The 26,711-nt window shown below is 47.4% G+C and overlaps 1 protein-coding gene across 1 annotated transcript; it reads left to right on the top strand.

The window, feature by feature from the left end:
- Window positions 1-2,775: 2,775 nt before the first annotated feature.
- Window positions 2,776-23,018, top strand: LOC138351112 (golgin subfamily A member 6-like protein 2). Its single transcript, XM_069302740.1, has 2 exons — window positions 2,776-3,604; window positions 21,880-23,018. The coding sequence occupies exons 1-2, from the start codon at window positions 2,776-2,778 to the stop codon at window positions 23,016-23,018; spliced, it is 1,968 nt and encodes a 655-aa protein (XP_069158841.1).
- Window positions 23,019-26,711: the final 3,693 nt, after the last annotated feature.

Genomic DNA, 26,711 nt, shown 5'->3' on the forward strand with positions numbered 1-26,711 from the left:
GCCATTAAATGCACTAAAGATTGATAACCCAAATGAATTTTCCATGGATATGATGCCAACATCAAATCATATATCAGACGTCGCCCTATCCCCACTAGATTTTGAAGAAGCCATAAACAGTATGCCTATGCATTCTGCACCAGGCCCGGATTCTTGGAACTCCATATTCATCAAGAACTGCAAAAAACCACTATCGCAGGCCCTTCACATTCTGTGGAGACAAAGCCTAGATACTGGCGTTATCCCTGACATACTAAAAACAGCAGAGATAGCACAACTCCATAAAGGAGGAAATAAGGCAGAGGCAAAAAATTTCAAACCGATAGCACTAACATCGCACATCATAAAAAATTTTGAGAGTGCTAAGAAGTAAGATCACAAAATACATGGAATCACAGCATCTCCATAACCCCGGACAACATGGTTTCAGAACAGGGTGCTCTTGCCTGTCGCAGTTGCTGGACCACTATGATATGGCATTAGATGCTATGGAAGACAAAACGCTGATGTAATTTACACAGATTTCGCAAAAGCTTTTGATAAATGTGACCATGGTGTTATTGCACATAAAATGCGTTCAAAAGGAATTACCGGGAAAATAGGCAGATGGATCTGCAATTTCCTGACTAACAGAACCCAATGTGTAATACTCAACAAAATAAAATCCAGCCCATCAACCGTGAAGAGCTCAGTCCCCCAGGGTACTGTGCTTGCTCCAGTACTTTTTCTCATCCTCATATCGGACATTGACCAGAACACAACCTATAGCACTGTATCATCCTTTGCAGATGACACTAGGATTTTCATGAGAATTGGCAACATAGAGGACACGGCAAACCTCCAATCAGATCTAGATCAGGTCTTTCTATGGGCTACAGAAAATAATATGGTGTTTAACGAGGATAAGTTCCAGCTCATGCGCTACGGAAAAATTGAAAATATAAAAACAGAAACCACGTACAAAACTCAGGCAAATCATAACATAGAACGAAAAGGCAATGTAAAGGATCTGGGTGTACTCATGTCGGAAGACCTTACCTTTAAAGAACACAATAAAGTAGCCGTCGCAACTGCAAGAAAAATGACAGGTTGGATAACAAGAACTTTCTACATTAGAGATGCTATACCGATGATGATACTTTTCAAAACGCTTGTGCTCTCTAGAGTGGAGTACTGCTGCACAATGACAGCCCCTTTCAAAGCTGGAGAAATTGCTGACCTGGAGAGCGTACAGAGATCCTTTACTGCTAGAATCCACTCAGTAAAACATCTAAATTACTGGGACCGACTAAAGAGCCTAAATCTGTACTCCCTTGAGCGCAGGCGGGAGAGATACATAATAATTTACACGTGGAAAATAATTGAGGGGCTGGTCCCAAACCTGCACACAGAAATAACATCACATGAGACCAGGAGGCATGGCAGGATGTGCAGAATACCCCCGTTGAAGAGCAGAGGTGCAACAGGTAATCTGAGAGAGAACTCTATCAAGATCGGAGGCCCGAGACTGTTCAACACGCTTCCGCTACACATAAGGGGCATAACTGGCCGACCCCTCACAGTGTTCAAGAGAGAACTGGATAAGAACCTCCAAAGGATACCTCATCAACCAGGCTGTGACTCATACGTCAGGCTGCGAGCAGCCGCGTCTAACAGCCTGGTTGATCAGTCTAACAACCAGGAGGCCTGGTCGACGACCGGGCCGCGGGGACACCAAGCCCCGGAAGCACCTCAAGGTAACCTCAAGGGGTACAGATGGAGAGAGAAGCACAGAATACAGAAAAGATTTTCAGGCATGGCCGGTTCAACAAGGACAAAGATCGATTGATAAGTGGTTTTCAAAAGTGAGGACACAAAAGAAGAAATTCTAGCAAAGAAGAGCAGCCTATTCAATGCACAGAAGTTCAAGAAGGAATTCCTGCAGAGGGATATGACCAGGGAGGAGTGATCGAGGGTAGCAGCAGTGAGGAAGGAGCGCAAAGAGAGACAGAAATCGGGAAACCACTGCCCGGACCCCTTCGACCCCAGAAGGGAGTGGGGAACCCTCCACAGGCAGTTCAACTCCAGTGGGAGGAGGATCACCCCCACCTCCTACCCAAATAGAAGCCCTACCTGCCCCAGCCTACCTGTAATTAATGGGATTACAAGCAAGGCAAGAGAACTTATGGAAAGAGTGCAAGACGTAAATACAGACGTAATTGGACTCACGGAAACAAACCTCTCAGGAATCATAACAAATGCGGTCTTCCTCAGGAATAAACTGTAATAAGGAAAGAGAGGGTGAGTAGAGGAGGAGGTGGAGTGGTCCTACTCATGAGAAAGGAATGGAGTTTTAAGGAGATGGTTATCCTGGGCTGTGAAATGTTTAGAGACTACATAACAGGCCCCATGACGATGGGAGGACCAAGAATAGTAGTAGCAGTGATATATAACCCTCCACCAAATGACAGAAGACCCAGGCAAGAGTATGACGGAAACAACATGGCAGTTAACAATATAACTGGCAGGGCAGCCTCTGCTACGTGTAGAATTCTATTCCATCTGCTCATCATGGGTGACATCAATCACGGAAGGATAGACTGGGACAACAAGGATCCACATGAAAGAGAGGAAACATGGAGAGCTAAACTACTGGAGGTGGCAACAAGAAACTTTTTTAAGCCAGCATGTCAGAGAATCCACAAGGGTGAGAGGAAACGATGAACCAGCGAGACTCGACCTAGTATTCACTCTGACTCCGACATAAGGGAAGTTGACTTCGAGGCCCCAGTGGGAATGAGTGATCACAGTGTACAGACATTTGAGTATCTGGTCGAAAAAGGGTTAAAGTACTCGCAAAAGGGAAATGAAAGCAAAAGGCTAGCATTCCGTAAGGGAAACTATGAGGAGCTGAGAAAATTCCAAACAGATAGAACATGGGAAACAGAGCTAAGGGCAAAGACGGCCCAAGACATGATGGAACACCTCACACTGAAATGTAAGGAGGCAGCAGAAAAGTTTATCCCGGTCCAAAAGGTAACAAATGAAATGCAGATAAGAAACCCATGGGTTAATCAGAGATGTAAGCTCGCTAAGCTACTAAGTAAAAGAGCGTGGAGAAACTATAGAAATAACAGGACACCGGAGAGCAGAGAAGGATACCAGAGAGCCAGGAATGAATATGTCAGGGTAAGAAGAGAGGCAGAAGGGCAATATGAAAATGACATGGGAAGCAAGGCTATGACTCAACCCAAATTGCTGCACAGCCACATCAAGAGAAAGACAACTCTGAAGGAACAGGTAATGAAACTGAGGATGGGGGCAGACAGATTCACTACAAACGACAAAGAAGTGCACGAGGAGCTCAATAGAAAATTCCAGGAAGTCTTCACATTGGAGCAAGGAGAAGTTCCAGAGATAAGGGAAGGAATAGTTAACCAGGCACCACTAGAGGAATTTGAGATTAGCAGTAGAAATGTAAGGAGGCTTTTGCTGGAGTTGGATGTGACAAAGGCTAAAGGCTTGGTTGGAATATCGTCATGGATACTAAAGAAAGGAGCAGAAGCACTGTGCCTGCCACTCTCCCTGCCACTCTCCAAGGAGTATAACAAATCACTGGTAACAGGTGAACTGCCAAAAATTTGGAAGACGGCGAACGTTGTCCCGATATACAAGGGGGATAGACAGGAAGAACTGAACTACAGGCCAGTGTCCCTAACTTGCATACCATGCAAGTTAATGGAGAAAATTGTGCGAAAAAAAGCTAGTGGAACATCTGGAGCGAAGGAACTTTGTCACAACACCAACATGGTTTCAGGGATAACAAGTCATGCCTCACAGGATTAATTGAATTCTACGATCAGGCAACAAGCATCAGACAACAAAGAGAGGGGTGGGCAGACTGCATGTTTTAGATTGCCAAAAAGCCTTTGCCACAGTTCCACACCAGAGACTAGTGCGAAAGCTAGAGATGCAGGCAAGAGTGAATGGGAAGGTACTCCATTGGATAAGGCAGTACCTAAGTAACAGAAGACAGCGAGTCACTGTGCGGAGTAGTCTCAGATTGGCGAGACGTCACCAGTTGGGGTCCCGCAGGGGTCAGTCCTTCGACCCATACTGTTTCTTGTATATGTAAATAATCTTCCAGATGGTATAGAATCATTCCTCTCATTGTTTGCTGATGATGCCAAAATTATGAGGAGGATTAAGACGAAGGAAGATAGTATGAGGCTACAAGATGACCTAGACTGAATGAATGGTCAAACAAATAGCTATTAAGGTTTAACCCTAGTAAATGTAAGGTAATGAAACTAGCCAGTGGAAACAGGAGGCCAGACACAGGATACAGAATAGGGGAGGAAGTCCTTCGTGAAACAGATAGATCTAAGAGTTGATATCACACGAAACCTGTCTCCTGAAGCCTACATCAACAGAATAACATCTGCAGCGTATGCGAGGCTGGTTAACATCAGAACTGCCTTCAGGAAACTGTAAGGAATCATTCAGAACCTTGTATACCACATATGCAAGACCAATCCTGGAGTATGCGGCCCCAGCATGGAGCCCGTACCTTGCCAAGCACAAGGCGAAACTAGAAAAAGTTCAGAGATATGCCACTAGGCTAGTCCCAGAACTAAGAGGCATGAGCAACAAGGAAAGGCTGCGGGAAATGCACCTCACGACACTGGAAGACAGAAGAGTAAGGGGAGACATGATCCACTAACTACAAAATTCTCAGAGGAATTGACAGAGTAGATAAATATAAACTGTTTAACACGGGTGGGATGCGAACAAGGGGACACAGGTGGAGACTGAGTACCCACATGAGCCACAGGGACGTTAGAAAGAAGTTTTTCAGTGTCAGAGTAGTTAACAGGTGGAAAGCATTAGGCAGTGATATGGTGGAGGCTGACTCCATACACAGTTTCAAATGTAGATATGAAAGAGCCCAGTAGGCTCAGGAATCTGTGCACCAGTTGATTGAGAGTTGAGAGGTGGGACCAAGGAGCCAGAGCTCAACCCTCGCTAGCACAACTAGGTGAGTACACACGCACCCAACACACACATCCCCTCAGTAGGGTAATTTATGACTAGAACCGGGCCCAACACCTGAGCAGGTGATCCAATTAGGCCCCCCTGCTCAGGTGTTACACACGGCTCTAGTCATAATGTATTCGGGGGAGGGGGGGGAGGAGCCCCGGGGCACGTCCCGCGTGCCCGGTTTTCATCAGGCGGGACGTCTTGGGTCAGGTGGGTGTTGAGTCATGTGGGTGTAGGGATTAAGTTTGGGAACAGGTGCCTAGGAGCAGGTGTGTAAGTTAAAAGTACATGTATGTAATGTAGAGTTAAGCATCATGTGTGGATATATAGTTAATAAATGGAGATGGATAAAGTAGGATGGAGAAGGGAATATTGAGGAAGGAGAGACTCGATTCTCATTAGAATTGCCTTTAAAAAGTCGTGTAAGGAATCATTCAGAACCTTGTATACCACACATGTCAGGCCGGCCCTGGTGTATGCATCTCCTGCCTGGAGTCCATATCTAGTCGAGAACAAGACTAAATTGGAGAAGGTTCAAAGATGTGCCATCAAACTAGTATCTGAACTAAGGGGTATGAGCTAGGAGGGGAGACTACAAGAACTAAACCATAAATGGCTGGAAGACCCAAGAATTATGGGCGACATGATCGTCACGTAAAAGATTCTCAGAAGAATTGATTGGGTTGATAAATATGGCTTTTTTTGAACACGAGGTACACGCACAAGGTGACTTGGGTGGAAAATGAGTAGCCAAAATGAGCCAATTAGACATTATAAATAACTTTTTTAGTGTCGGCAGTTACTAAGTGGAATTCATTAGGCATTCCATTTGGTAACTACTGACCATACACAGTTTAAGATGTAGATATGATAGAGCCCAATAGGCTCAGGAATTTGTACAATAGTTTAATGACTGTTGAGAGGGAGAACCAAATAGCCGAAGCTCAACATCCGCAAGTACAATCAGGTGAATCACATTATCAGGGTCGCTTGAACACACACATTCAGGTATCACACAGTTTTACCCCGGGATTTTACCTCGTCAAGGAACCGTTGATTAAAAAAATATTGTATATATGTAATATTCTTTTTTTTCACCACCACAACTACAAACACCAGCGGAGCACACACGGAGAGTCACACGGTAATGAACGTAACTATGGGGAATGGGCTCAACGTCATCCTAATGGGGATTGGGCTCAGAACTGCCCCGTTGTCAGGAGTACACACCATAACTGAGCCCCCATGACTTACCCTCTCGCTTCTAGTCTCAGGGCGACCTCCTCCTTGTTCCCCATTTTTTGTTTTCTGTCCCCTGTCGTCTGGCCTGCAGTTATTTCTCTCTTTGTCTTGAAGATTTCTAAGAGAAGTCAAACACGTTTGTCTAACGGACAAACATTTATAACAAACAATAAAGAATAACATTGTAATGTCAGGTAATGAGACGACATAAATAGCATCACTCTCCCCTATGCACCATTCACCATGTGGTTGTGTCTGCTAGGCTGCTGCTGGAACCATCCATCAGTGGGTACTCAAATTAAGGAGATTCACTTGCAGCTTCTCCTATCTCTGCTACATCACTTAATAACGAATCGTGTCCACCATGTACCACTGCTACTTCAACTCTGGACACAACTCGTCCATCATACATGACTCTGTATTTCCATTACCACACAATAACCAAAATATTCTCCCATCAAAACACACTTAACATTCATTAAATAAAATTCTACTGAATTCTATATTCTACGCCCCGGCCTCTACTAAAGGGGTAATCCCCCACCTGGACGAGTCCACACCGAAAATCTGTCCGCCGGGGATTCTTCCCCGCAGTTATCCACTGAACCCGGCCGAGTGAGCATACATCACTCCCGCCTTCATTATGCCAATTCACCTTAAACCCATTATATTATTTCATTACGTTCACAGACTTTCTAATCTACATTCATAAACATAATACAAGATTGCTGTACACACGATCTCACTGCAACAAGCAACATACGGCAATATACTAAGCTCTTACAGCAAAATATGGAGACAACGACACTTGTCGCACGACGTCCAAAAATGGCGCTCTGCTCTGTTCCACACAACTCTCTTTAGACTGTTACTACTCGGCTCTAAGTAAGTCTTGACTTGCGTGAGAAGGGGTCACGGCGCAGGTACCAACCAGGTGCACCTGCCCAACAAACCTAAGGTAGGCTTCACCACCGTGGTTCCTTAGGCCTCAACCACCCCCACAGGCTTCAGGTCGACCCTACTCGTTGACAATATTTAAGAAATACATCACTAATCGGCCATTCCCTCCCCCACAGCTTACTCACGCCTTCCTCACGCCTCACTCACGAAGCTCCTCACGAATTCTTCTCCACATGTCACGGATATCTTACTGCTTCTGGAGCGCCGACGTGCGTCCTTCTCTTCAGACTAACTCGCGACAAGTGACGTCTTAGGACCATTGCACACGACATGCTATCGCGATGATGTCGTTGTTGCACACTGGACGTCGCATCAGTCGTCCTCTCACCTCCAAGTTTGATCATAGATGATCATCCACGACTCATCTCCCTCCTTGGTCCCTCCTAGGGACGGTTGCTTCCACTATTTACCTTCCCCGACTCCTCACTCTGGCCAGGTGAGGAATAACTCACAGTGGGGACGGACCATCTTCTTGAAACTACATGGGAGTTCATAACACACACACTCACACTCACACACTCACTCACACTCGATCACTCCCTCTCTCTCCCCCCCTCTCTCTGTCTCTCCCCCTCTCTCTGTCTCTCCCCCTCTCTCTGTCTCTCCCCCTCTCTCTGTCTCTCCCCCTCTCTCTGTCTCTCCCCCTCTCTCTGTCTCTCCCCCTCTCTCTGTCTCTCCCCCTCTCTCTGTCTCTCCCCCTCTCTCTGTCTCTCCCCCTCTCTCTGTCTCTCCCCCTCTCTCTGTCTCTCCCCCTCTCTCTGTCTCTCCCCCTCTCTCTCTGTCTCTCCCCCCCTCTCTGTCTCTCCCCCTCTCTCTCTGTCTCTCCCCCTCTCTCTCTGTCTCTCCCCCCCTCTCTCTGTCTCTCCCCCCCTCTCTCTGTCTCTCCCCCCCTCTCTCTGTCTCTCCCCCCCTCTCTCTGTCTCTCCCCCCCTCTCTCTGTCTCTCCCCCCCTCTCTCTGTCTCTCCCCCCCTCTCTCTGTCTCTCCCCCCCTCTCTCTGTCTCTCCCCCTCTCTCTCTGTCTCTCCCTCTCTCTCTCTGTCTCTGTCTCTCCCTCTCTCTCTCTCCCCCTCTCTCTGTCTCTCTCTCTCTCTCTCTGTCTCTCCCACTCCCACCCACCAGCTCCAGAGGAAGTAGAAGCAGCGGGGAACGGGTCATTACTGTCCACAGCGGACCGTTCTCAACCTCCCAATGGGACGATAACATTCCCGCAGAAAATTACAGAAGTTACAGCGGAGGATCAGAGAGAGAGTCGAATACTTGTGGCCAAGTTTGGAGCCTTCTCCGTCGGCTTCCTCTCGCCCTGACACACATTCACTCATATTACAGAAGGAAATCACGATAACGTGATTGGCTTGCAGTTTCTCGCAGTGAGAACATCTTCGCAGGAGGATGCAGTGCGTCTTGGGAGGTATCAGAACGCTGGTTCGATACCGCTGTCGTTCTTCAAAGATTCTTACACTCGTATTCTCTTGCTATGTTGTTAATTTGTTTGCGTTTTATTAGGTTCGTCCAAGCATGTCAGTGTTTTACTACTCACTATTACTTTCTCAGGTCGTAATGAAATCAAGTGAGTAATGAATTTGATATTTTATGGAAACTAATGTTTTTCTTCATTAGTTTCATTCTTCATTTAAATTTTTTAATTTTTTTGTTGTAAATGTTAACAAATACAAATTGTCACAATCTTATATAAAAAAATCCTTTGTTATGGTAATAAGCAAATTCATGTAAACAGTTGTTGAAATGTGCACACGTTTGTCTCTCTCTTCATCCCTATTGCTTGAACGGCAAGGTAGATTTAGATAAAGATTCAACTATTCAGACTCGGAAATTGTAATTTTTATTTAATAATTTGATGGATATAGAGATGAAAAAAAAAATTAACTGAGAAACTTCCATGATGCGGCTTTGAATGCTCAAAGAATCTGTGATGATAGGTAAAATGTTGCGAGATAAAACTCGTAGATGATGAAACGTCTTTAATCTTATTTAATTCCTGCTATGATTGTGTCTAATTAGCTATAACCTTGCATTTATCCAGTTGAACTCTTGAGGTGCACATTAAGGTCCTTTAATGAAACCGGAGTGTGATGAATCGTTGTGGTGGGTGAGGCTAGAATACGTTCTCACTGTGGAGGAGTAACTGCAGGTTTGTGGCGTGTCATTGTGGTGAGCATTGCAAACCTGTGATCTGAACAGAACACAAGACAGACAGACAGACAGACAGACAGACAGACAGACACACACACACACACACACACACACACACTCACACTCACACTCACACTCACACTCACACTTACACTCACACTCACACTCACACTCTCACACTCACTCACACTCACACACTTACACACTCACACACTCACACACTCACACACTCACACACTCACACACTCACACACTCACACACTCACACACTCACACTCACACACTCACACACTCACACTCACACACTCACACACTCACACACTCACACACTCACACACTCACACACTCACACACTCACACACTCACACACTCACACTCACACACTCACACACTCACACACACACACTCACACTCACACACTCACACACTCACACTCACACACTCACACTCACACTAACACACTCACACACTCACACTCACTCACACCTCACACTCACACTCACACTCACACTCTCACGCACACACACACTCTCACGCACACACACACTCACGCACACACACACTCTCACGCACACACACACTCACGCACACACACACTCTCACGCACACACACACACACACACACTCTCACGCACACACACACACACACACTCTCACACACACACACACACACACACACACTCTCACACACACACACTCGCACACACACTCGCACACACACACTCGCACACACACACACACACACACACACACACACACACACACACACACACACACACACACACACACACACACACTCACACACACTCACACACACACAAACTCACTCACAAACTCACTCACTCACTCACACTTAAACTCACTCACTCACACACAAACTCACTCACTCACTCACACACAAACTCACTCACTCACTCACACACAAACTCACTCACTCACACACAAACTCACTCACTCACTCACACACAAACTCACTCACTCACTCACACACAAACTCACTCACTCACACACACACAAAGAGACTGAGCATCAGATTATCATCCAAAGGGAAGGTGGGAATGTTACATTGGAAGGAAAAGTCTCTGTACCTGAAACATTTGCAGACATACTGAAAAAGAGCTCAGAAGCAATGGACACAGTGAGGGAGGTAGCGATGCAAGCAGCCACCTCACAGGAAGCAGCAAGGTGCACCACTCAGCTGCTGGAGAGAAAAAGATCAGTGGTAGTTGTAGGCATCAAAGAACAGGAAGGATCCAATAGGCAAGAATGGAATAGGAAGGATAGAGAGGCAGTACAGGGGCTACTGAAGGGGTTACAGATGGAAGGGGCTGAACAAAACATTGAGAAGGTTTTCAGGTTGGGCTGGTACAACAAGGACAGAAACCGACTTGTAAAGGTGGTGTTTACAAGCGAAACCACGAAGGAGGATATTCTCGAAAGGAAGAGTCGACTGCAGCATGTGGAGGGATACAAGAAAGTATTCCTGCAGAGGGACAGGACGAAGGAGGAGAGAGCCAGGGCAGCAGAGGCAAGGAGGAAGCGCAGGGAGGGAGAAGCAAACCAGGAAATCACAGCCCCCAACACAACAGTCCTAGAGACAAGAGGCGAACCCAAAACCAGCATCCCAGCAACACCAGAGGGAAGGGCAACCCCACCACCCCTCTCTGCATAGAAACCCTCCCTTCCCCTCACCCTACCTGCCCCCACCCAACCCACCCTCCCCTTCCCCCTCCCACCCCATTCTTACCCTGTCATCCCTTCCCCATTCCCATCATGTCCCCCCTCTCACCTTTCCCCCCCTGTCCCCCCTCCCCCTTCATCCCATACCCTCCCTATCCCTCCTCCCCCCGTATCCTCCATGTCCCCCCTATCTCCTTAACCCACACCCTACCTGTCCCCCCTTCCATGAAACCCCCACCCCTCACCCCAAACTCCCCTGAAACCCTGCAAACCACCTCACAGATCATCTCACCCACTGAAAAGCTTCCCACACCAGCAGAATGCTCGCCAAGAAAGAGACAAGAAAATGAACTGAAGAAAGTGAGCTTCAAGGCAATGTACACTAACATAGATGGAATTACAAATAAAACAAGTGAACTCAGAGAATGGGCACTAGAAGAAAACCCAGACATAATAGCACTCACAGAAACAAAGCTAACAAACACCATAACAAACGCAGTGTTTCCACAGGGCTACTATGTAGTGAGGAAAGAGAGAGAAGGGAGAGGAGGAGGTGGTGTAGCTTTGCTACTAAGAGAAGGTTGGAGTTTCGAAGAGATGGTAATTCAGAACTGTGAAGGTTTCAGTGACTACATATCAAGCACCATAGCAACTGGAGGACAGAAAATTATAGTAGTAGTCATATATAACCCCCCACCGAATGTCAGAAGACCCAGACAGGAATATGATAGAAACAACTTGGCCACCATCAATATAATAGAGAGAGCAGCTTCTGTGGCTAGCAGGAACGTATCCAGGCTACTAATCATGAAAGACTTCAACCATGGAAAGATAGATTGGGGGAACAGAGACCCACATGGAGGCCCAGACACATGGAGAGCTAAGCTGCTGGATGTGGCAACAAGAAACTTTCTAAGTCAACACGTCAAGGGACCGACAAGAACGAGAGGAGGGGATGAACCAGCCTTGCTTGATTTGATATTTACCCTAAATGAGTCGGATATAAGGGAAGTTAAGTTGGAAGCCCCCTTGGGAATGAGTGATCATAGTGAATTGAGCTTTGAGTACCTGGTTGAGCTAGGAATTATCACCCCCAAAAAAGAACTGGGAAACAAAGGGCTGGCGTACCGAAAGGGAAACTATGAGGAGATGAATAAATTCCTATGTGATATACATTGGGACACAGAACTCGGAACCAAGTCTGAACAAGACATGATTGACTGTCACCCAAAAATATCAGGAGGCTGTAAGCAGGTTTGTACCAGCCCAACAGGAAAAAAACAGAGAAGCAAAGGAAGAATCCGTGGTTTAATAGGGAATATATGAAAGCAAAGGAGCTGAACAAAAGGGCATGGAGGAACTTCCGTAATAACAGAACACCAGAAAGTAGAGAGATACCAGAGAACCAGGAACGAGTATGTTAGTGTGAGAAGAGCAGCTGAGAAAAGGTATGAAAATGATATAGCTAATAAAGCCAAGACCGAACCAAAGCTACTACACAGTCACATCAGGAGGAAGACAACAGTGAAGGAACAGGTGATGAAACTTAGGGTGGGCGAGGACAGGTACACAGAGAATGACAAAGAGGTGTGTGAAGAACTCAACAAAAGGTTCCAGGAGGTCTTTACAATAGAACAGGGAGAAGTCACGGCGCTAGGAGAGGTGGCAGCAAACCAGGTGACCTTGGAAAGGTTCGAAATTACAAGAGATGAGGTCAAGAAGCACCTATTGGAGCTGGATGTGAGAAAATCTGTTGGGCCGTATGGAATCTCACCATGGGTATTGAAAGAGTGTGCAGGAGCACTTTGCTTGCCACTCTCCATAGTGTATAGTAGGTCACTGGAAACGGGAGACCTACCAGAAGTATGGAAGACTGCTAATGTAGTACCAATATTTAAAAAGGGTGACAGACAAGAGGCACTGAACTACAGGCCAGTGTCCTTAACTTGTATACCATGCAAGGTGATGGAGAAGATTGTGAGAAAAAACCTAGTAACACATCTGGAGAGAAGAGACTTCGTGACAACCCATCAACATGGGTTCAGGGAGGGTAAATCTTGCCTTACAGGCTTGATTGAATTCTATGATCAGGTGACAAAGATTAAGCAAGAAAGAGAAGGATGGGCGGACTGCATTTTTTTGGACTGTCCGAAAGCCTTTGACACAGTACCCCATAAAAGGTTGATGCATAAGCTGGAGAAACAGGCAGGAGTAACTGGTAGGGCGCTCCAGTGGATAAGGGAATACCTAAGCAATAGGAAGCAGAGAGTTATAGTGAGGGGTGAGACCTCAGAATGGCGTGAAGTCAACAGTGGAGTCCCACAGGGCTCTGTGCTTGGACCTATCTTGTTTCTGATACACGTAAATGATCTCCCAGAGGGTATAGAGTCATTCCTCTCAATGTTTGCTGACGATGCCAAAATTATGAGAAGGATTAAGACAGAGGAGGACAGCTTGAGGCTTTAAGAAGACCTGGACAAGCTGCAGGAATGGTCGAACAAATGGATGTTAGAGTTTAACCCAAGCAAATGTAATGTAATGAAGATAGGGGTAGGAAGCAGGAGACCAGATACAAGGTATCACTTGGGAGATGAAATACTTCAAGAGTCAGTGAGAAAGACCTGGGGGTTGATATCACGCCAGACCTGTCCCCTGAAGCTCATATTAAGAGGATAACATCAGTAGCATATGCCAGGTTGGCTAACATAAGAACGGCCTTTAAAAACTTGTGTAAGGAATCTTTCAGAACATTATATACCACATATGTCAGACCAATCCTGGAGTATGCGGCTCTAGCAGGAGTCCATATCTAGTCAAGCATAAGACTAAACTGGAAAAGGTTCAAAGGTTTGCCACCAGACTAGTACCAGAGCTGAGAGGTATGAGCTACGAGGAGAGACTACGGAAATTGAACCTCACTTCGTTGGAAGACAGAAGAGTTAGGGGGGACATGATCACCATATTCAAGATTCTCAAGGAAATCGACAGGGTTGATAGGCTATTTAAAACAAGGGGCACACGCACTAGGGGACACAGGTGGAAACTGAGTGCCCAAATGAGCCACAGAGATATTAGAAAGAATTTTTTTAGTGTCAGAGTGGTTGACAAATGGAATGCATTAGGAAGCAATGTGGTGGCGGCTGACTCCATACACAGTTTCAAGTGTAGATATGATAGAGCCCAATAGGCTCAGGAACCTGTACACCTGTTGATTGACGGTTGAGAGGCGGGACCAAAGAGCCAGAGCTCAACCCCCGCAAGCACAACTAGGCGAGTACAACTAGGTGAGTACACACACACACACACACACACACACACACACACACACACAAAGGGGGGCCTGAAGTGCAAGGGGGGCCTCGTAGCCTGGTGGATAGCGCGCAGGATTCGTAATTCTGTGGCGCGGGTTCGATTCCCGCACGAGGCAGAAACAAATGAACAAAGTTTCTTTCACCCTGAATGCCCCTGTTACCTAGCAGTAAATAGGTACCTGGGAGTTAGTCAGCGGTCACGGGCTGCTTCCTGGGGTGTGTGTGTGTGTGGTGTGGAGAGAGAGAGAGAAAAAAAAAATAGTTAGTAAACAGTTGATTGACAGTTGAGAGGCGGGCCGAAAGAGCAAAGCTCAACCCCCGTAAAAACACAACTAGTAAACACACACACACACACACACACACACACACACACACACACACACACACACACACACACACAGTCCTACATGTCGATGTTTGCGGATGATGCAAAGTTGATGAGAAGAGTTGTGACAGATGAGGATTGCAGGATCCTCCAAGAGGACCTTAACAGATTGCAGAGATGGTCAGAGAAATGGCTACTAGAATTCAACACGAGCAAATGTAAAGTTATGGAAATGGGACTAGGAGATAGGAGACCAAAGGGACAGTACACAATGAAGGGGAACAGCCTACCTGTAACGACGCGTGAAAGAGACCTGGGGGTGGACGTAACACCTAATCTATCTCCTGAGGCACATATTAATAGGATAACGACAGCAGCGTACTCTACACTGGCAAAAGTTAGAACATCATTCAGAAACCTAAGTAAGGAGGCATTTAGGGCGCTTTACACTGCCTACGTAAGGCCAGTCTTAGAGTATGCCGCCTCATCATGGAGTCCCCATCTGAAGAAGCATATAATGAAACTGGAAAAGGTTCAGAGGTTTGCAACGAGACTCGTCCCAGAGCTACGAGGGATGGGGTATGAAGAGCGCCTGAGGGAACTGTGCCTTACGACACTAGAAAGAAGGGAGAGAGGGGACATGATAGGAACGTATAAGATACTCAGAGGAATTGACAGAGTGGACATAGACGAAATGTTCACACGGAATAGTAACAGAACGAGAGGACATGGATGGAAGCTTGAAACTCAGATGAGTCACAGAGATGTTAGGAAGTTTTCTTTTAGCGTGAGAGTAGTGGGGAAATGGAATGCACTTCAGGAACAGGTTGTGGAAGCAAATACTATTCATAATTTTAAAACCAGGTATGATAGGGGAATGGGACAAGAGTCATTGCTGTAAACAACCGATGCTCGAAAGGCGGGATCCAAGAGTCAATGCTCGATCCTGCAGACACAACTAGGCGAGTACAACTAGGTGAGGTGAGTACACACACCACACACACACCACACACACACACACACACACACACACACACACACACACACACACACACACACACACACACACACACACACACACACACACACACACACACACACACCACACACACACACCACACACACACACCACACACACACACCACACACACACACCACACACACCACACACACACCACACACACACCACACACACACCACACACACACCACACACACACACACAACACACACACACACACAACACACACACACACACACTTTGAGCAAGAGAACGAAGGATTCGAACACCTTCACAAATCCTCTTGAGACCTGACCAGGGAGGGTCGTTAGAGGTGACCTCGTTCCAACCCATAACCCATGTTAATGAAGTGCAAACAACGGAAATGGTGCTTACCAATTCATGTCTGACATGCTAATCAGTCGCAGGATAACGGCTGTGATTAATTGGCTATCGTCATTGGCAAAATTAATTACCCTAACTGGTGGCAAATTTTGAGATTCAGAATAATTCATATTCAGGTAATTTGCTTTGCTGAAATTCTGAAATTGTTAATTCAGTCGTTTGTTATGTTTAGCTTCATTTCCCATTATGTATCTTTAATCTTGATTACAGAAATGTTTGTGTAACATCCTGATTTTTCCCACAAATTCTCTTAATTCAAGTTACAGGAGATGTGTATGATTATCCGATTATACACCATGAAAGGTGTATAATCTGATGTAGACTTTGGATGAGAATGGTACTTTTGGCGTCTTCCTGGGAGGGAGTCTTTGGGAAGGAAGGGGGGGGGGGGAAGGTCAAAGTCTTGCTGCATCTAGCGCCACGGCCTCGCTGCATCTAGCGCCACGGCCTCGCTGCATCTAGCGCCACGGCCTCGCTGCATCTAGCGCCACGGCCTCGCTGCATCTAGCGCCACGGCCTCGCTGCATCTAGCGCCACGGCCTCGCTGCATCTAGCGCCACGGCCTCGCTGCATCTAGCGCCACGGCCTCGCTGCATCTAGCGCCACGGCCTCGCTGCATCTAGCGCCACGGCCTCGCTGCATCTAGCGCCACGGCCTCGCTGCATCTAGCGCCACGGCCTCGCTGCATCTAGCGCCACGGCCTCGCTGCATCTAGCGCCACGGCCTCGCTGCATCTAGCGCCACGGCCTCGCTGCATCTAGCGCCACGGCCTCGCTGCATCTAGCGCCACGGCCTCGCTGCATCTAGCGCCACGGCCTCGCTGCATCTAGCGCCACGGCCTCGCTGCATCTAGCGCCACGGCCTCGCTGCATCTAGCGCCACGGCCTCGCTGCATCTAGCGCCACGGCCTCGCTGCATCTAGCGCCACGGCCTCGCTGCATCTAGCGCCACGGCCTCGCTGCATCTAGCGCCACGGCCTCGCTGCATCTAGCGCCACGGCCTCGCTGCATCTAGCGCCACGGCCTCGCTGCATCTAGCGCCACGGCCTCGCTGCATCTAGCGCCACGGCCTCGCTGCATCTAGCGCCACGGCCTCGCTGCATCTAGCGCCACGGCCTCGCTGCATCTAGCGCCACGGCCTCGGTGCATCTAGCGCCACGGCCTCGGTGCATCTAGCGCCACGGCCTCGGTGCATCTAGCGCCACGGCCTCGCTGCCTCTAGCGCCACGGCCTCGGTGCATCTAGCGCCACGGCCTCGGTGCATCTAGCGCCACGGCCTCGCTGCCTCTAGCGCCACGGCCTCGCTGCCTCTAGCGCCACGGCCTCGCTGCCTCTAGCGCCACGGCCTCGCTGCATCTAGCGCCACGGCCTCGCTGCCGTTCTTGCCACAGTGTTATTCAACAGGTAAACAACTTCGGGACTGGACACCTCACATGAAGACTTTTCTAATCTCTACTCATTGGGTGTTGATGAGTCTGCAACTCATGTTTATTCATCAGAAGATTCACTCATAATAAACACGAGTCGTTTCTTAGCAAATTGTGTAATTAGTGGGATTTATCCTTTTCCTTCAGGAAATGTATTATTAACGCAATTCCTCTCCTAAAGAATTTTATCAGTACGTTTTATTCATTAGAATATTAGCTAATTAATGACTCGATTCACCTCCGAGAGAATTATATTAAAGTATAATCATATTATAATGTTAATATAGTAAGCCTCGGTACTTGGTCCCAGGCTTTAAAAGTACTCTTAAGAAAAATTATATATAAAAATTTCTTACAAAATATTTGCCCCTATCATTAACAAGTAGGGTCCTTTGGTCAGACAGCTTCGTTTGGACATATACACAGCCTCGTTCAGTCCAACGCAAAACAGAAAACTTGGCAAGATTGTACACACTAAAGCCCATTTACTTCAGTACTCTGGGTTAAGCCAATATTGGGGCCACGAAAGCCTGGTGGATAGCGCGCAGGATTCGTAATTCTGTGGCGCGGGTTCGATTCCCGCACGAGGCAGAAACAAATGGGCAAAGTTTCTTTCACCCTGAATGCCCCTGTTACCTAGCAGTAAATAGGTACTCGAGAGTTAGTCAGCTGTCACGGGCTGCTTCCTGGGGGTGGAGGCCTGGTCGAGGACCGGGCCGCGGGGACACTAAAAAGCCCCAAAATCATCTCAAGATAACCTCAAGAAGAATATTAAAAAGTGAGAAACCAGACTTACCTTTCTCTCTTTTTCTCTTTCTCTTTTTTCTCTGTTCTCTTTTTTTCTTCTCTTTCTCTCTTTTTCTCTTTTTTTTCTTTTTCTTTCTCTTTTGCTCTCTTTTTCTTTTCTCTCTCTCTCTCTCTCTCTCTCTCTCTCTCTCTCTCTCTCTCTCTCTCTCTCTCTGGTTATTGGAGTATCGATATTGGCTTCACCTTGAAGATGAAGGCATATACGAACTAGCATTTTTTTTGCCACAACTTCCCCCACTGAACCTGTGAACTTGAACCTGAAAAGGAAAGTTTTTCCGTTGTCGAGTTTGGTTGGAAGAAAATCTATCTTTGCCCATCGTGTCCTTTGCGCGAGGTTACGTATATGAGCCTCGTGTGACATATTCTTGAGACTTGTCATTATTTGCACACAAGTGCATGCACGTAGGTGTCCCCCCCGAAGACCATGTCAAGGAGTTGTCATTTAATATATAGATATATTTTTAATTTGTCTAGAGGATTACGTGGCATGGAAGGGGGGGAAGGACCCCCCTCCACACACACACACACACACACACGCTATTGTGTGTGTGTTTGTGTGTGTAGGTCAAAAGGTTAGATGGTCAGAAAGTCACTAGGTTGTCGGAGGCTACTATCTTTGACCACCTTTTGTTCTCTCTCTCTCTTTCTCTCTTTGGCAATCCAGAAGTTTGCAGTCTACCTAACCTTCCCTGTCCTGTCTTATTCTTGTTACTTTATTATATAATTCCATGTTTGTTGGGCATGGATTTTCTTTCTCTAAACCCATTTTAGTGTTTGTTTACATACAAAATTCTACGCATGTTACTTGTCTTAACCTGACTATTCCTTGGAGTACTTTGCGTGTGATGCTAGTCAATGTTACTGGTCTGTAGTTAAGTACCTCTTCTCTATCTCCTTTCTTGAAAATTTGTACCACATTTAACATCTCCCAGCAAATGGGCAACACTCTCTTCGTAAGTGTTTGTTATAGATCCTTGCTAGAGGCACGCTTAGGGCCTGCGCTGCCTCTTTTAGTATCCACGGTGATACATTGTCTGGTCCAACTCCTTTAGTTTCATCCAATGTTGTCAGCTGTTTCATTACCTCCTCTGCTGTCACCTTTATATCTGATACTCTCATATTAATATGTAGTAATATTTTTTCTGCTTTGACAGCAATATCGTTCTTAATTTATTTCCGGTACTCTCCTTATATTCATGTACTCGTTCCTAGCTATGCTGCATCTGTACCTGTTTTCATCTATCCTTTATCCTCTGTAAATTCTCCACTCCCTCCTGCTTCTCATTTTTGGCTTCCTGATACTGTTTATTAAACCATGGATTATATTCCATCCAACTTTTTTCACTGGTGTTATGAAACACGTCTGCCTCCTTGCATATCCATTTGACTTAGTCAATCATTTCTTGTACTGTTTTCGTGTGTGTTTGTGTGTGTGTGTGTGTGTGTGTGTGTGTGTGTGTGTGTGTGTGTGTGTGTGTGTGTGTGTGTGTTTATTTACTATCTGTGCCTGCAGGATCGCGCTGCTAGCTCTTGGACCCTGGCTTTCTAACCATCGATTATCTTTTGTAGTGACTCCCGATCTATTCGTGTCTACAACATATTTCACACATCTCAAGCAGCTGTCTAACTCAAAGGTACCTATTTACTTCTAGGTGAACAGGCGTATCAGGTGAAAGAAACCGCCCATTTGTTTTTGTCTCGACCGAGAATCGAGCCCCCGGGTCTTTAGGACTACCCCCCCCCCCTTCTCCCCCTAAGCACTGTCTACACGGCTGCGAGGACCTACAAAGCTGTGTTGGTGTGTATGTGTATGTGTGATTGTGTATGTGTGTGTACGTTGGTGAATGTGTGCGCGCGCATACGTGCATTCATTCTGTTATCTGAAGTGCGTCCACTGATCCTTTAAATTGAACAAATACACGAATCTTAATATTCCTCAGAGCGAAACATAACAAATCGAAAAACATTCTATAACAAAAACAGCGTTGCAGTTCCGTAATTAACAAAGCAATTTACGCACTCCAGGAATGCAAGGAACGTTACTCTGCAACTGAATGAAAACTTGGACATTTGTATCACAGCGTCGGGCACTGTAGCGTCCGTCGCACTTGATAGAGTTGAGCAATTTAGCGAGGCCGGAGAACCCAGGCGCTTTGCGGCTCTTTAGGGAAAACCTGGTAGTTGGCCCGACTGTTGCGGACTGCGGCGAATACAAGTCTTGGGAGGTAATTTAGCTCCTGTTTCTGTTCACAGTCAGAGTTTGACTAACAACTGTGTGTGTGTGTGTGTGTGTGTGTGTGTGTGTGTGTGTGTGAGGGAAGGATGGAGCAAGAGAATATTGGAGGAAGGGTGAAGTAAGGGTGAGGGCAGAGCCGGCCATAACCGAGGGTGAGGGTGGAGGCGGGCATAACCAAGGGTGAGGGTGGAGGCGGGCATAACCAAGGGTGAGGGAGGAGGCGGCCATAACCAAGGGTGAGGGAGGAGGCGGCCATAACCGAGGGTGAGGGAGGAGGCGGCCATAACCGAGGGTGAGGGTGGAGGCGGACATAACCGAGGGTGAGGGTGGAGGCGGCCATAACCGAGGGTGAGGGTGGAGGCGGGCATAAGAGGGTGAGGGTGGAGGCGGACATAACCAAGGGTGAGGGTGGAGGCGGGCATGACCAAGAGTGAGGGTGGAGGCGGTCTCGTACCGCTCAAAATGCTGGTCACGCTTCCCTGATGGATTCACTTCAGTTTGAAATTCAATGGATTTATTTCCTCGTGGAGAAGGTGGTTCTTTTGGCGGGATTGGTGAGTGATTGAGACCTTCCCTGGGACACGGAGGGGGGCCGCTACCCCCCGCGACACGGAGGGGAGGGGGCCGCTACCCCCCGCGACACGGAGGGGGGCCTCTACCCCCCGCGACACGGAGGGGAGGGGGCCGCTACCCCCCCCCCCCATCGACACGGAGGGGAGGGGGCCGCTACCCCCCACCCCCCGCGACACGGAGGGGAGGGGCCCGTAACCCCATTCCCCCCGGAACACGGAGGGGGGGGGGGCCGCTCCCACTCCCCTGCGAAATGGAGGGGGGGGCGCTCTCCCCCCCCCACTGCGAAACGGAGGTGGGGGGCCGCTCCCCCCATACCCGCGACACGGAGGGGGGGCCGTTCCCCCCCACCCCCCCACCCCCCACGACACGGAGACGAACATTTGCTCTGCTCGGAAGTAGACTCATAAAATGGTTCGTCGCATTTTATTTGCGATGATAACCTGGAGAATTTTCCCAACTAGGTACTTGGAGGTTCACAGGAGAACACCCACAGTAATTATGTCTGGGCGCTCGTCTGGGAGACTTGTGGTGGTGGTTGTGCTGGTGGTGTGGTGGTGGGGTAATGGTGCTTGTATGTGTAGTGTTCACGCACAAGTGCGATCCAACAACTAAACAGGATAGAGAGGGCTGGGCTGGCTGCATTTTCCTGGACTGCCAGAAAGCTTTTGACAGTTTCTCACTAGTGACGCCTATGCTAACACGGGAAACAAGCTGGTGTAACAGGGGAACAAGCTGGTGTAACAGGGGAACAAGCTGGTGTAACAGGGGAACAAGCTGGTGTAACAGGGGAACAAGCTGGTGTAACAGGGGAACAAGCTGGTGTAACAGGAGAACAAGCTGGTGTAACAGGAGAACAAGCTGGTGTAACAGGGGAACAAGCTGGTGTAACAGGAGAACAAGCTGGTGTAACAGGAGAACAAGCTGGTGTAACAGGAGAACAAGCTGGTGTAACAGGAGAACAAGCTGGTGTAACAGGGGAACAAGCTGGTGTAACAGGAGAACAAGCTGGTGTAACAGGGGAACAAGCTGGTGTAACAGGAGAACAAGCTGGTGTAACAGGGGAACAAGCTGGTGTAACAGGAGAACAAGCTGGTGTAACAGGGGAACAAGCTGGTGTAACAGGAGAACAAGCTGGTGTAACAGGGGAACAAGCTGGTGTAACAGGAGAACAAGCTGGTGTAACAGGGGAACAAGCTGGTGTAACAGGAGAACAAGCTGGTGTAACAGGGGAACAAGCTGGTGTAACAGGGGAACAAGCTGGTGTAACAGGAGAACAAGCTGGTGTAACAGGGGAACAAGCTGGTGTAACAGGAGAACAAGCTGGTGTAACAGGGGAACAAGCTGGTGTAACAGGAGAACAAGCTGGTGTAACAGGGGAACAAGCTGGTGTAACAGGAGAACAAGCTGGTGTAACAGGGGAACAAGCTGGTGTAACAGGAGAACAAGCTGGTGTAACAGGAGAACAAGCTGGTGTAACAGGGGAACAAGCTGGTGTAACAGGGGAACAAGCTGGTGTAACAGGAGAACAAGCTGGTGTAACAGGAGAACAAGCTGGTGTAACAGGGGAACAAGCTGGTGTAACAGGAGAACAAGCTGGTGTAACAGGAGAACAAGCTGGTGTAACAGGGGAACAAGCTGGTGTAACAGGAGAACAAGCTGGTGTAACAGGGGAACAAGCTGGTGTAACAGGAGAACAAGCTGGTGTAACAGGAGAACAAGCTGGTGTAACAGGGGAACAAGCTGGTGTAACAGGAGAACAAGCTGGTGTAACAGGGCAACAAGCTGGTGTAACAGGGGAACAAGCTGGTGTAACAGGGGAACAAGCTGGTGTAACAGGAGAACAAGCTGGTGTAACAGGGAAGGTACTAATAGTGGACGAATGAGTAGCTTGCGGAAAGGCAAAGAGTCGTAGTAACATGAGAGCTCTCAGAAAGGCGAATGGAGAGTGTGTCTACGGTAAATCTTCCCCAGGAAGAGGGAGTCTACCAGAAAGTCTTCTTGAGAGAGAAAGAGAGTGAGTGAATTTACACAGAAATATTCTGGAGATAATATCAGAGCTGGGCTTGATAACAGACGCGTCAGAAACTGTTTCGTTAACTGGCACAAGAACTGACGTTAGGGAAACACAGACTGGCACACGAGCGGCCACAGTAATGCACCATAAATATTGGTGCCACTTGGCACTTGAGGCACCAGGCCGGCCTGCGGCGGCTGCACGCTCTCCACGGACCAAACAATCGACGCCTGCATTAATGTGCACGCGAGTGCAGAAACAAGTGTACACCCATGCAGGCTTACACACACACACACACACACACACACACACACACACACACACACACACACACACACACAATCATCCCAGTATCCTCTGAGACCCTGTTATCCACCTTACAGGTCCTCACACCCATTGAACAGCCTCCCCCACCAGCAGAACACTCACCAAGGAGGCGATTTGAGAAGGGACAGAAGAAAGTGAGCCTCAAAGCGATGTACACTAACATAGATGGAATTACAAATAAAGCAAATGAGCTTGAAGAACTGGTACTAGAGGAAAACCCAGACATAATAGCCCTCACAGAAACAAAGATCATGAAAACGATAACAAATGCAGTGTTCTCACAGGACTATTATGTTATGAGGAAAGAGAGGGAAGGAAGAGGTGGGGGTGGTGTAGCTCTGCTGGTAAGAAAAGGCTGGGATTTTGAGGAGATGGATATTCAGGGCTGTGAAGGTTTCAGTGACTACATACCAGGCACTGTAACAAATGGAGGGAAAAAAATTATAGTCGCAGTCATATATAATCCACCACCAAATGACAGAAGACCTAGACAGGAATATGATAGAAACAACATGGCCACCATTAACATAATAGAAAGAGCAGCTTCTGTTGCTAGCAGGAATGGATCTGGACTACTAATTATGGGAGATTTCAACCATAGAAAGATAGATTGGAAGAACAGAGACCCGCATGGAGGACCAGAAACATGGAGAGCTAAGCTGCTGGACGTGGCAACAAGAAACTTTCTAAGCCAGCACACCAAAGAACCAACAAGAATGAGAGGAGAAGATGAACCAGCAATGCTTGATTTGATATTTACCCTAAATGAATGGGATATAAGGGAAGTTAAGATGGAAGCGCCCTTGGGAATGAGTGACCAGAGTGTATTGAACTTTGAGTACCTGGTAGAGCTAGGACTTATCTCCCCCCAAAAAGAACTAGGAATCAAAAGGCTGGCATACCGAAAGGGGAATTATGAAAAGATGAGAAGTTTCCTAAGTGAAATACCTTGGGACACAGACCTCAGAGACAAGTCTGTACAGGGTATGATGGACTATGTTACCCAAAAGTGTCAGGAGGCAGTAAACAGGTTCATCCCGGCCCAAAGGGAAAAATCCGAGAAGCAACAGAAGAATCCATGGTATAATAGGGCATGTATGGAGGCGAAGAAACTGAACAAAAAAGCTCGGAGGAACTTCCGGAATAACAACACCAGAAAGCAGAGAGAGATACCAGAGAACCAGGAATGAGTACGTCAGGGTGAGAAGAGAAGCAGAGAAATTTTTTTAAAATGATATAGCAAACAAAGCCAAGACCGAACCAAAGCTACTCCACAGTCACATCAGAAGGAAAACAACAGTGAAAGAACAGGTATTGAAACTTCGAACAGGCGAGGACAGGTATACAGAGAATGACAGAGAGGTGTGTGAGGAACTCAACAAGAGGTTCCAGGAGGTCTTCACAATAGAACAGGGTGAGGTCACTGTGCTAGGAGAAAGGGAGGTAAACCAGGCGGCCTTGGAGGAGTTCGAAATTACGAGAGAGGAGGTCAAGAGACACCGGCTGGCTCTGGATGTTAGAAAGGCTGTTGGTCCAGATGGGATCTCACCATGGGTACTGAAAGAGTGTGCAGAGGCACTTTGCTTGCCACTCTCCATAGTGTATAGTAAGTTGCTAGAGACGGGAGACCTACCAGAAATATGGAAGACGGCGAATGTGGTCCCAATATACAAAAAGGGCGACAGACAAGAGGCACTGAACTACAGGCCAGTGTCCTTGACTTGTATACCATGCAAGGTGATGGAGAAGATCGTGAGAAAAAACCTGGTAACACATCTGGAGAGAAGGGACTTCGTGACAAATCGCCAACATGGATTCAGGGAGGGTAAATCTTGCCTTACAGGCTTGATACAATTCTACGATCAGGTGACACAGATTAAGCAAGAAAGAGAGGGCTGGGCGGACTGCATTTTCTTTGATTGTCGGAAAGCCTTTGACACAGTACCGCATAAGAGGCTGGTACATAAGCTGGAGAGACAGGCAGGTGTAGCTGGTAAGGTGCTCCAGTGGATAAGGGAGTATCTAAGCAATAGGAAGCAGAGAGTTACGGTGAGGGGTGAGACCTCCGATTGGCGTGAAGTCACCAGTGGAGTCCCACAGGGCTCTGTACTCGGTCCTATCTTGTTTCTGATATATGTAAATGATCTCCCGGAGGGTATCGATTCATTTCTCTCAATGTTTGCGGACGATGCTAAAATTATGAGAAGGATTAAAACAGAAGAGGACTGTTTGAGGCTTTAAGAAGACCTAGACAAGCTGAAGGAATGGTCGAACAAATGGTTGTTAGAGTTTAACCCAACCAAATGTAACGTAATGAAGATAGGTGTAGGGAGCAGGAGGCCAGATACAAGGTATCATCTGGGAGAGGAAATTCTTCAGGAGTCAAAGAAGGAAAAAGACTTGGGGGTTGATATCACGCCAGACCTGTCTCCTGCAGCACATATCAAGCGGATAACATCAGCGGCATATGCCAGGCTGGCCAACATACGAACGGCATTCAGAAATTTGTGTAAAGAATCATTCAGAACTTTGTATACCACATATGTCAGGCCAATCCTGGAGTATGCAGCCCCAGCATGGAGTCCATATCTAGTCAAGGATAAGACTAAACTGGAAAAGGTTCAAAGGTTTGCCACCAGACTAGTACCCGAGCTGAGAGGTATGAGCTACGAGGAGAGACTACGGGAATTAAACCTCACTTCGCTGGAAGACAGAAGAGTTAGGGGGGACATGATCACCACATTCAAGATTCTGAAGGGAATTGATAGGGTAGATAAAGACAGTCTATTTAACACAAGGGGAACACGCACAAGGGGACACAGGTGGAAACTGAGTGCCCAAATGAGCCACAGAGATATTAGAAAGAACTTTTTTAGTGTCAGAGTGGTTGACAAATGGAATGCATTAGGGGGTGATGTGGTGGAGGCTGACTCCATACACAGTTTCAAGTGTAGATATGACAGAGCCCGATAGGCTCAGGAATCTGTACACCTGTTGTTTGATGGTTGAGAGGCGGGACCAAAGAGCCAGAGCTCAACCCCCGCAAACACAACTAGGTGAGCACAACTAGGTGAGTACACACACACACACACACACACACACACACACACACACACACACACACACACACACACACACACACACACACACACACACACACACACACAGCGTGTGTGTGTGTGTGTGTGTGTGTGTGTGTGTGTGACATAAGAGAAATCAGTTTTGAGGACCCAGT

The sequence above is a fragment of the Procambarus clarkii genome, chromosome 48, assembly GCF_040958095.1.
Source record: "Procambarus clarkii isolate CNS0578487 chromosome 48, FALCON_Pclarkii_2.0, whole genome shotgun sequence".
Taxonomy (NCBI): Eukaryota; Metazoa; Arthropoda; class Malacostraca; order Decapoda; family Cambaridae; genus Procambarus; species Procambarus clarkii.